The sequence below is a fragment of the Scleropages formosus genome, chromosome 3 (genome assembly GCF_900964775.1).
Source record: "Scleropages formosus chromosome 3, fSclFor1.1, whole genome shotgun sequence".
Lineage (NCBI taxonomy): Eukaryota > Metazoa > Chordata > Actinopteri > Osteoglossiformes > Osteoglossidae > Scleropages > Scleropages formosus.
This window is the reverse complement of record NC_041808.1, coordinates 1,138,602-1,151,218: the sequence shown is the minus strand read 5'-3', so window position 1 is coordinate 1,151,218 and position 12,617 is coordinate 1,138,602. Positions and strand designations below refer to the sequence as shown.

At 40.9% G+C, this 12,617-nt stretch overlaps 1 protein-coding gene across 1 annotated transcript; it reads right to left on the bottom strand.

Moving 5' to 3' along the window:
* Positions 1–5,439: 5,439 nt before the first annotated feature.
* On the bottom strand, positions 5,440–9,589 carry LOC108924740 (olfactory receptor 142-like). Its single transcript, XM_018736287.2, has 2 exons — positions 9,576–9,589; positions 5,440–6,376 (listed from the first exon to the last, which is right to left on the bottom strand). The coding sequence occupies exons 1-2, from the start codon at positions 9,587–9,589 to the stop codon at positions 5,440–5,442; spliced, it is 951 nt and encodes a 316-aa protein (XP_018591803.2).
* Positions 9,590–12,617: the final 3,028 nt, after the last annotated feature.

The following is a 12,617-nucleotide window of genomic DNA, read 5'->3' as shown; positions in this document are numbered from 1 at the left end:
CAATGAAAATGTACCTTAAACCAAGAGGAAACGATATATGCAGACAACTGTATAGTTCATATTTTTAATATGTACCATCATTGAAAAGCTAAACTTAAATGTTCGGACTGAAAATGTTATTGTTATAATAATAATAATGATAATAATCATTATCATCATCATCATCATCATCTTTGTGAAATTAATTGAAATTAATTGCACTCACCCAAAGTTATATTTTTTAACACATTTTAAAAAGCCTGGGCAACTAAAAATGCCTTTATTTTGTTTACATAAATTCACTGAAATAACATTTACTTCAGTTCTCATTTATTTCTGTTTCTTATAAATAAATGCTAAGCAAGGCCTGTTAAAAATCACAGAAACTATCAGCTGATGATTTCTCTGAAGCGACAGTGGAAACCAGACACATTACATTATAAACTATTTCATATCTCTAAAGGCTGTATCTTTTAGTCTCTAGAACATGTTTTCTTCTCCTGCTCTTATATACACTCCTACGTGGTCTGTCCTTCTCCCTAAACACTGTTCATTCTGCTGAGGCCTCTATCTGTTCTTCCGTCTTAATTGGTAAACAAGGACCCACTTTTCAGTAACCCTTTAAACAACCAAATATGAAATGCTGAAACTATGTTACATCAGTCAACTTGAACTTTGACCTTAAACAGGGCATTCTTTGGTTCAAAATGTTAAATTATTCCAGTGTAAAATACTAACTGCAGAATCATAGCAAGGTAGCAGTCAAAAATAATAATTATTTTTATTATAACAAGAATAGGAAGAAAATAGAAGAAGCCATTATTCTGCTGGGGCAGTGGGGTGAGGAAGCACAGGGTTAGGGTTAGACTGTCCCTCTGTCTCCAGCTGCAGCTCCCATGACAAATTATTGGAGTCCAGGACCAAGACCCTCTCATCCATCAAAAATGAAATGTTATCTCCCACCTCCCATCTCTGTCATCATCACATTACAAATAATGAGTCATGACCTCAGGGTGCAAAACCATAGATGACCATGAGAGGCATCCACTCAAGGCTAAATGACAGAATCAGTCACATCCAAGTTCAGTGGACAACCAGGTGTATATTGGCCCTGAGTCAGATACCCTACTACTTGTCCAGAGTCTGTTTTGAGGAAAGGAAGTATCCTGCAGATATTATGCAGGATGAATCTGCAGGTCCAGGTTGTGGCTTCGATGTGCTGAGAAAAAGACAGACTTGAGTCGATCCCTCCCAGATGCTTAGCTAAGGAGGTAGGCAGATATTCACATTTCACATTTATTCATTTAGCTGATGCTTTTCTCCAAAGCGACTTACAGTGTTAAGGTTACAAATATTTATCCATTTATCCAGCTGGGTAATTTTAATGGAGCAATTTAGGGTAAATACTTTAGCAATTTAGGGTAAGTTCCCGCCACCCTACATGATAAGATCTGTCAGATAGATAGGACTCAAACCATCTATTGCCGTTCCTTTGATCCTAAGCTGACTAAGTGAAGAGAGTAGAATTTGATGGTTGACAGTTTCAAATACTCTAGACAGGTCGAGGAGGTTGAGGACCGAGGAGAGGGAGGCCACTCTAGCCGACTGGAGAACATCAGATACTGCCAGGAGCGCCGTCTGCATGGAGTGACCAACTTTGAATCCAGACTCTCTTTCTTCCTCTTTAGGTTCCCTGACAACCCCATCATCTGGGGTACACCTGGCTGGCACACAATCTGGTCTTCTCCTGGAGCACCGGGAAGTTCATGTCGTGAGGTTCACAATGCGCCATCACCTGTCTATCGCTCCCATGTAGAGCTACCTTCATCGAAAGCCCAGACACAGTCTAACCCCTTGATGTGCCTGGGATTTTTTTTGGACTAGGGCATCTGCCTTGCCCCAACATTGACCTTGGGATTGTGCAATCAACCGCTTGTCAGGGATCTCTCCCCAAAGGGGCAGAGTGTATCCCTTGTCCCTCCCTGAGCTGAATGCCATATAGGAAATACGTGGCCGAAGTATTGGCCCCTGGCATTATCAGGCCTTCCACCTTTTCGGCTTTGGCAGGGTTATTTCTTATAGGGAAAAATGACAAGGGGTTGCATTCATGCATTGATTACTGCGGTCTCAGTGAGATCACAGATACACATCCCTTGCCCCTCAATACTGCAGCACTGAAACAGGTTTATGGGGCCAAGGTTTTCATGAAGTTGGACCTGCGAAGCTCCTATAACCAGGTTTGCATTGTGGAAGGGGACAAGTGGAAGACTACATTTAGCACAACCTTGGGGCACTATGAGTACTTGGTTATACCATTCGGGCTCATGAATGCGTCCTCAGTGTTTCAGCCATTTGTCAACCATGTATTGGGGGATCTGGTGAATAAATGTGTGCTAATGTATTTGGATGACATTGACTTTCTCATGTTCTATAGAAGAGCATGTGCAGCATGTATGTCAGGTGCTGCAAAGGTAGTTACACAACGGCCTCTTCGTGAAAGGGGAAAAATGTATCTTTCGTCAGGAGCATGTTGCATTCCCGGGGTTCATCCTTGGTCCATATGGGGTGGCCATGGACCCCAAGAAAGTCCAAGCAGTCGTAGACTGGCACCAGCTGACATCAGTAAAGGCACTACAGCGTTTTCTGGGGTTCACTAACTTTCTCATTAAGATGGTTTGAGTTCTATCTGACAGATCCTATCAAATGGTCTGGCAGAGCTTCTCCTCTGCCTCTCTCAACCGGTGTCCCACAAGGCTCGGTACTGGGTCTTCTGCTGTTCTTGATCTACACCTCCTCCTTCAGCAGTGTCATTGTCTCCCGTGGATTCAAATACTACTGCTACACTGATGACACCCAGCTCTTCCTTCCCTTTCCACCTTGAGTATCAGACATTTCCGTGCGCATTGCTGCTTGCGTGTCGACATCTCTGCATTGATGTCTGATCACCACCTCCAGCATAGTCACTCCAAAACAGAGATTCTTCACCTCCCAGCTGGCCTGTCCTCCTGTCACGATCTAGCAATCAAACTGGACAACTCACTCATTTTGCCAACCTCCTCGGCTAAGAGTCTGTGAGTGACGATTGACGGATTGACAGATTCATCTATTCTATTTGTCTATTTGTCAAAGCCAGCAGAGTAAGAGGTAAGTAGTAAAAAATTGTCTTGAACATTTCATCATTTAAAATAATTTTACTGTACAAAGGCTGGCTCCTTGTAGATATTCATCACCTAATTAATAATCAAATTCCCTTTAGGTATCAATAACATTACTGTGACCAGGAAGCTCCCAGGGCTGCAGCTTTTCATACTCAAACTGCATACATGTGTTTTTTTTATTTTGTAGCCACTGAATGACTCTGATTACATTACAGACATTTTTAAGGACTTAAAGGCACCGTAAAACCCCACAGACACCACAGCCCCAGAGAACACAGTACACCATGGTTATATCAGTGTACTGATACCTGGTGCAAATTGATGCACTGGCTCCGTCTGCAGGAGGGTCCTAGACACACAGAGAAGTGTGTAATGCGTTAAATGGAATAATGTGGGACATGTTGAATGTCATGTGCATCAGGCAGTATCACGGTACTTAGGTTTTATACTTTCGTTTTGACTCTCTACATTGCAATTTTGATTCTCTGTATTTCATGTTTTCTATTGTTTTCATTGTTTCACAGATTCAGTAGAACTGCAGTCCTTACTAAAAAACATTTATAACAACCTATGATGCCCCATCAACACGAAAGTAATCAAGTCATTACATTATTTACCTGCCAAATGGTACAAATCTGGGGAGAGCTCATGGTGTAGATGCAAGTGGTGCATGTACCCTAACCGTAACCCCTAACCCTGGGGAGCATGTAAATTCCGCACAGGCAGAGCTGAGGTACGTTTTGAAAGATGACAAAGGAGCTGTGAGACACAATGTTATTTGAACCCTAACCCTAACCCTGAAACCCTGAAACCCTCAGTGCCCAGTACCCTTAACCCTCACCCTAGCACACCCAGTCTGTGTGTGTGTGTGTGTGTGTGTGCGCGTGTGGCAGAGAGAGGGAGTGTGTTCCGCTAACATGAGTGACGCACTGTCGGAAGTGTATCTTGCACTGTAACTCTCCTCGGGTGGAAAGGTGTGTGCTAAATCCAACTGCTCGATGTTCACTGTTAGTCACTTTGGAGGGAAGTGTGTGATAAATGCAAAAATATGGAAAATGAAGGTGTGTAAAGTGTTATTAAAAGTGCATCTGGAAATGAGATATGAAGAACCTTTCTCTGAAAAAATAATTGCATCCTGTCTTTAACCCTAACCCATAACCCTAACTCTAACCCTAAGTCATGCCTGACACCCGATTCTCACTGTATCCTCTGTATTCCGGTAAAAGCGCATCCTGGACGGAACCGGACAGGACGTCAGTCCACCACACCATGTCATGCACCTCAAGCACCTCTACATGGCATCACTTCTCTACTTCAGAGTGCTGTTGGTGATGTCCCTTCACTGTCCACCTGCTCCGTACTTCATCAGTACTCTTTATGAGCAGCACAGTAGCACAGCGAGTAGCGCTGCTGTCTCACAGCATCTGGGTGGGGTGGAAGGACATGGGTTTAATCCCCACTCAGTCTGTGTGGAGTCTGGATGTTCTCCCTGTGTTTGTGTGGATTTCCTCTGTGTGCTCTGGTTTCCTCCCACAGTCCAAAGACATGCTGTTCAGGTTCCCCCATAGTGTGTCAGTGAGAGTGTGATCCACTGATGTATGGATGAGTGACCCAGTGTAAGTCACTGTGGTGAGTAAGGTGTGTGAGCTGATAACACTACATAGAGTTCATTGGAAGTTGTTTTGGAGAAAAGTGTCTGATAAATAAATAAATATAAAAATGTGTGGTCAGTTGTGTGGCTCCACTCATTCTGCTCCTGCTTAGTGTCCTGCATTCATTGTACTTGTGAGACAGAGTCATCGCTTCTGCTTCTGACACTCGGCTGCGTTGCTCTGGAAACGGAGACAGGAAGATTTCCTCACGGAGTGAATCACGGTGTGCTGAAACACGCTCGGTCTTTTTCTTCGCACCTGTCACTTACAGGAGGTGTATGATGAAATGAAAGGGTTCGTTGAAAGTGTCATATGACATTTTATTCGTACAGAAAGTCTAATCATAACCATCAAACACGGAATGGCTTCTCTGAGTCGTTTTTGGGCTTTTTCTCAAGGAAACGGTTGCTTCTAATGCCATGCCGTGTATAACCCTTTCACAAGTTCGTGCATGAGTCTGCATTACTTTACAGTATTAAAAAGCCAATGACACACAAAAGTTTAACCCCAGTTTTAAGGGCCCATTTTATTACTGTTTTTATGGACATTAAATAGGATAAGAGATAAAACACACATTTCGGAAGAAAGCAGTAAAATTCCTGACATACACATCCACACCGTCCTGTTAGGGCAGCTCCTGGACTTTATATTCATTTTGGAAATAACTTTGCGGAATAATTCTTTTTAAACACCGTTCTTATCTTCGTGTTTCTTAACCCGTAAATGAGAGGAGTTAAGAGGGGAGAAATCATGAGGAAGTAGACGGATACAAATACTCGAAGCGCAGCGGGAACATGCGACAAATCGAATCTGCTCTGAACAAGCTCGAATGCGCTGGCGAGAGAAAAGTTCATCAGAGAAGCCAAATGGGGAGCGCAGGTTTTCAAGGCTTTCTTCCGACTTTCCTCGGATGTTAAACACACTCTCAGTATTTTGCCGTACGAGTAAACGATGAGAAATGATAAACCGAAAACGGTCAGAAACAAGCCAGCCAGGCCATACACGTTAACAGCAGTTGTGCTAATGCAAGAAAGCTTCACTAAGGAATAATTGTCACAGTACACTTTATTCACGGTATTACTGCACAAAGGCAGCCTGGCAGTCATGCTTACAGTGATGGACACTTTTATGACGGAGTAAATCCACACAATAGAAATGAACACAGACACTTTGGCTGGAGTCATGATGAGCCTGTACTTTAAAGGATGGTAGATAGACACGTAGCGGTCGTATGCCATGACAGCCAGGTTACACAGCTCTATCGTACCATATGAGATAATGCAGAAAATCTGCAAAATGCACTTATCTTTGGATATTTCATGTACGTCTGTGAGCATGTTCACTAAGAGTGCCGGGTACAAGGCAGTACTTCCATACAACTCATTCACACATAAACTGCACACAAACAAATACATGGGCTCATGCAAACTCCTCTCGGCACAGATCAGCCCTACGAGCAGTGAATTTGCAAATATAATTGAAATGTACATCATTAAAATCACACAAAAATAGAAATACCTGATTGGTCCCATCTCTTGAAACACAGTGAAAACAAAAGATGTTATATGTGACGAGTTCTCCATGACTCTTGATCAATGCCCACACACCTCTGAATGAAGAAATCATCTTTGTTTTAATAATTTTAGATAGATAGATAGATAGATAAGAGTTAAAGTGCTGCAAAGAAATGAAACTGAATACAATGAGTGAGGTATAGCCTACATACAACAACCTCTGTTTACTGTCCTCTGAGCTCACTTGCAAATTTTGGGCCTTTTTAGCAAAGTAAAAGTTTGGTATGAAGCACGACCAAGTCTAATAAACTGTACAAATAGTACAGTAACATCACTATGTACCTTAAGAGGCCTAAACTAAATCCTTAGGAATAAAAACTCACATTTGTCAAAACACAATATAGCAGTAAACTCATGATTTTTAAAAATAACTTTTATTAATCACTTACCTGAATTCTTATAAACTGCAAGTTAACAAATTCCTGTAAAATTGCTTGATCCACAAGAGTTAAAGAAGGTGATTTTGTTTTCCACCTTAAGTACAATACCATTTGGTTTTTGGATACTTTTTAATTCCTGAAAGAGACAGAACTTGTTTTAATACTAATAATACTGTTTGTCTGAGATTTGACAGAGAAAAAACTTAATAAACAACACATTTTACAAAGCATGAGAAAATCATTTCTCTTGAATGTTATGCACAAACAGCATGGAAGTATAGAATTGTGTTCGGCAGCACAATTCTGTTTCGTGAAAAAGCTCCAGCATACCTCTTTAGGGATCTCAAAAATTGCAGTGACAAAGCCATAACTGTTACCTTTTATACTTTCTCCAAGATAGGCTGGACATCTGAGGCAGCTGTCAATAACAGATGATTTTATACATTGTCAGTGTCATGGGAAAAATATCACTAGAGGTGTTATTAAAATTACTCTGGTTATGAGTAGTGTGTCTCAATAGTATTTTACCGTGTAAAGTGAATATCTTGTCAACACATGAAGCAAAAAAACATAGCTGTTGAAGATAAACTGCTTATTTTAAGTCTGGGGCAAAAAAAATTATGCAGAAGCTCCCAGTAACACATATCTTCTTGAATATGTTGAAATGCGAACTGCCTTTTGTTTTACATTGTTTTACATTGTTTTAAATCTTAGTGCTTTCCTAAACATAGACAGTATTGAAGAGCAGAATCTGTTGTTAATTATAGTTTGATGAGGTTTATACAAGGCAGGGTGCTTCAGACTCACATTGGAATGCCATCTCGTTGCTTGGCACGCCCGATTTTTTAACATTAATGGCAGGTTGGTAGGATTCCTCACAATATATGACAATATGGCGATGAACTGGAGAACACCACAGTATCACAGAATATATGTTATTCAATATTTATACCTTGGTTTATGTATTGTCCTAGTTGTTGAAATTGCTTGAATAAAGCATCTGCTGGAGCACAGGACTCAATATTTTCGTGAATTCCACAACCACAGTCAGTCACAATCTCTCAACCAATGCCTCCATTCTTCAAATTCCAGCTTAATGACAAAAAGAGCACAGCGATTTGTACTGCAATGCAAAGAGTTTTCATATTACCATCTCAATAACTCTGACTTGATAAACATGTTCCTCGGATATTTTATCAAGATGTCATCTAAATAATCCATTGCTCGCCAGTTTGTGAAGTCTCTCAGCACCTTTTTTACAAATGCTTGGAACACCTAGGAGCATTACCTAGACCATAATGCATGACTAGATATTCATAATAGCCTAGTTCTCCATTTATCACCTTCCTTTGTCCTGATGACATTATGAACACTATGCAGGTACAACTTGTAAAAAATAGTTGCACCAAAGACTTACTCTAGTGCTGCCTGTACCAGTTATAGGGGATAAGGGTACATGTCTGTGGCAGCAGACAATCGTTACAAGGTCTAAGCCCTTTGTCCAAAGCAACTTCCAATGAACTCTATGTAGTGTTCTCAGCCCACACTCCTTATTCACCACGGTGACTTACACTGCTAGATACACTACTTACACTGGGTCACTCATCCATACATCAGTGGAACACACACACACTCTGTGTCACTCACACACTGCGGGCAACTTAGAGTCACCAATCTACCTAAACAGCATGTCTTTGGAATGTGGGAGGAAACCCATGCAGACACGGGGAGAATATGCAAACTCCACACAGACTGAGTTGGGATCAAACCCATGTTGTCTATTACCACCCTGGCACTGTGAGACAGTAGTGCAACTCACCATGTCACCATGTCATACCACTGAGTGGCAGAGTGCTTGCATTAGATCTTCCTAATGGAAGGGTATTTTCACAGGTATGTTAGAATTGGGGCTTTTCGCTGAGGTTGACACACAAGGAAGAAACAAACACAACCAAATTTCTTAAAAAAGGAGCTCTCCCCTGAAGCGTATGATACCCTTAAACACAGGTTTACAATACGACATGAACATTTATTTATTTAGCAGATGTTCTTCTCCAATGCAGCTTTCGATGAACACTAGGTAGTATTTATCTCACATCTTTTCATTCAAGGTGATTTCCGCTGCTAGATACATTACAATATATTTCCTACAGGCCGCCAATCATATAGACACCTGAGCAAGATGTTTTCACACACACCCATGCACACACTGAATGCGGATCAAACCCATATCCACTCAAATTGTTCAGACACTATAATACTGCGACTTGCTGTACCACCATGCTGCCCATAACCTCTTAATTTGCTTCCCAGGTTCCAAGCCAAAGAAATACTTTTCAATACAATTAGAGTCCATATTCTTCATTCATCGTGGGTATAGAATACAATGGGTGAGGCTTCCGTGTTGCTTGGCAGCACCACATCATATTCCAGTGCAAGATAAGGAAATATTTTATCACAAAATCTATTTACAACTCAATGTACAACCAGGGGGGTGCGGTGGCGCAGTGGGTTGGACCGGGTCCTGCTTTCCGGTGGGTCTGGGGTTCGAGTCCTGCTTGGGGTGTCTTGCGACGGACTGGCGTCCCGTCCTGGGTGTGTCCCCTCCCCCTCCGGCCTTACGCCCTGTGTTGCCGGGTAGGCTCCGGTTCCCCGTGACCCTGTATGGGACAAGCGGTTTGGAAAGTGTGTGTGTGTGTGTGTGTGTGCAACCATGCCAGTATAGTGAGCCAGAGGATGCATCTAGTATTTGAGGCAAGGTGCAAAACATGGACTAATTGTGATCTGTAAAGTTTACAGTTTACCATCCAGGCAAACATGCTTAGCATTTACAAGACAAGCATCATTGTGTTCTGCTCCAGCAAATTTCCATCAAATAATTTTCTTTACAGCACCTTTAATAACCCTAAGTTGTACTTCAACTGTATGGCACATTACTTTCTTTATTCAGAGCTGCACTGTTAAAGCTGTCCAAAGGGAGGTCATTACAATATCTCAAGCTCTTTTCTGGCCATCCTATTCTGCAAACAGTGCAGTCTCCAGAGAACATCATTTGTTTGTTCCATTCTCTTGCTCTCTTCAGTGAGTGGTTTCAAATTGCTTTCAAGGGAGGACAAAGACACAGTGGCCTAAGGACCTCTAACAAACATGTTTATTAGCACAGCTTCTCTTTTCTTTACCCTTGGGTTTTGAGGACAGTTAGACGTTAGTACCACAGCGATCAGTGTCAGGAAGTTTCAAAGGATCATTATTTCAAAGCGTTTTTTTCCCCACATTTCCCTCATTTATTTAGGGAAAATCAAAGGCCTTCCTGTTTCATATTTCTCATACAAAGTCCATGATGCAAGTAATTTTTCCATGTTTGGTCCTTTATAGTAGGGGGGCGCAGTGGTGCACTGGGTTGGCCCAGGTCCTGCTCTCCAGTGGGTCTGGGGTTCGAGTCCCACTTGGGGAGCCTTGTGACGGACTGGTGTCCCATCCTGGGTGTGTCCCCTTCCCCTCCAGCCTTATGCCCTGAGTTGCCGGGTTAGGCTCCAGTTCCCTGTGACCCCGTATGGGACAAGCGGTTCAGAAAGTGTGTGTGTGTGTGTGTGTGTGTGTGTGTGTGTGGTCCTTTATAACAATCTTGCCACTTTTATATTTATTGCTTGTGCAAAAAGGTACATAAACTTAAGCAACTGGCAACTCCCTATGGAAACCCCATGCAATGTCAAAAATTACCAAAACTTTCAGTGCAACGTAGAACAATATACCTAATTTTCGGCAGAAATTTGGCTAGTTACCTCTATTTCAGTATTAAACATATACAAGGATTCCTTCTATAGCAAGCTGCAGGTTAAATTCTCGAAATCTGTTTCTATCTTGTATTGAAGGTCAGTAATATAAAACATGCCTTGTCCTTTTTCCTATGAGAGTGAAATCAGAAAAACTTGGAGATGTGGAACACGCCTTTTTTAATCCATTTCACTTTAAATCCGTCTAGCTGATACCAGGATGATATGAGCATGATGCAAACAACTTCACTAACTCTTAGCAATGAAACATTCATTGCGTTATTTATGAAGAATACATATAATTCTACGGACAGTGATTTTAATTTCTTTTATTTATGCTGGAGCTAATATAAGACAGTATATTATGTTATTGTGAAGCAAAGATATATAAAGAAGAAAAGACATAAAAGCATCTAAATCACTATTTTGTCTTGTAAATAAAAGATTCAGTGAATTTAAAGAAGTTAAAAGTAAGTGTAGGAATAATAGCCTAATAAAAATTTCATGTATTATAGATAATTGCGTGACTTTTTGTAATCTGTGAACGACACAGGAAAGCAATGACCAATGACCAGAGGGACTAATTATTATATTGTAGCCAGCAGAATTGCTACCATCAAGCCCTTAGAGATGTATCACCACATATGATTTGGAAAATGTTAGCAAATTATGTCTTAGGAGATGAAGCCTTTAATGACCAAATGACCTGAGATAAACATGTTTACTATGGGTTTTATTTGGGATACTTGAGTTATTACACACTGATGTAATAACTCCGAGTAAAGCTGATGACAGGAGGCTATTTTCTTTACAGTGAGAATCGCACATACAATACATACGTGTACGTCAAGCACTAAAAGGCAAAATGATTCAGTTAAAATATGTAAGATACTTTAAGAACATATGACCAGTCTAAGCTAAAAACAGAAATGTTTCATATTGACCAAACATTGTACTGAGAATTTATATCATAAATCATGCAAAAATACATTTTGAACAATCTGAACCTTCATCAATAGTGTTTTGTAAAGTAATGTTGTTTATCAACATTAAAATCACTCAAATGTCACTTCACTGTGCAGTGATATATCCCTAAAATGTCAAAGATTAAATATAACTACATTTTTAAGAAAACTGGAGCAATTTCAAATTTCCCATACCATAACATATAGTTTGTTTAGATTGGTAAATAATATAGCACCACTTACTGACCTGAATGATTTAAAAGAGGTGTTTTAAGAGATGTACATTGTTTTAGAGGTCAAAATGAAGAGTAATTCAATTTGAGTAGTTTTGCTTCTCAAAGTCAGAATAAGCGAGATAATGACTGACCAGAGACCAGAGAGAGTAATTATTTCATTATAAATTGGGGAAATACTTATGCTCTAAAGAACGCTTTCAGGTGTTCACTTTAGAAACTCAGCAGAATTTCATTGGGGAGACGTTAATGCATTATACCGGAGGAGAAAAAAGCTGATGATGATCTAATGAGCTGCGATAAATATGTTTGTTAATACCATGGGACTTATTTGAGGAACTTGCCCATGTGGACTTCCGTTTGTCTGCTCGACGAACAAGAGTTTCAATGGTCAGTGTGCTATATGATGGGAAACAAGCTCTAGCAAGTATTCCTTTTGCTTTTGCAGCATCTTGTGAAAAACGAAGTTCTAATGAGGATCATTAGAAAATCGTGATAAACAGATTTGTGCCCACTGGGAGGTGCGCATTCACTTCCGTCAAAGCAGTTCTCACAGCAGCTATCGACAAGGCAACACATGCCAACCTATTTAATTCCACGGTCCTACCAGCCATGCTGTACGGCAGCGAAATGGGGGCATTAACAAAAAAAGAGGAGTAAAGGTAGTCGGTCACCAAAAGGGCGATGGAACGCAGAATGGTCGGCATGACACGCCTAGTTTGTTGGAAGTCGCTTTGGAAAAAAGCATCTGCTAAATAAATAAATGTAAAAATAAATGTAAATGTAGACCACGTAACCCACAAAGCGGTGAGGGGAAGCAGCAGAGTGAAGGAAGTTGTGGCAGAATACAGGTGGAATAAAATGAGATGGGCAGGACACATAGTGCGGATAGCGGACAATCGA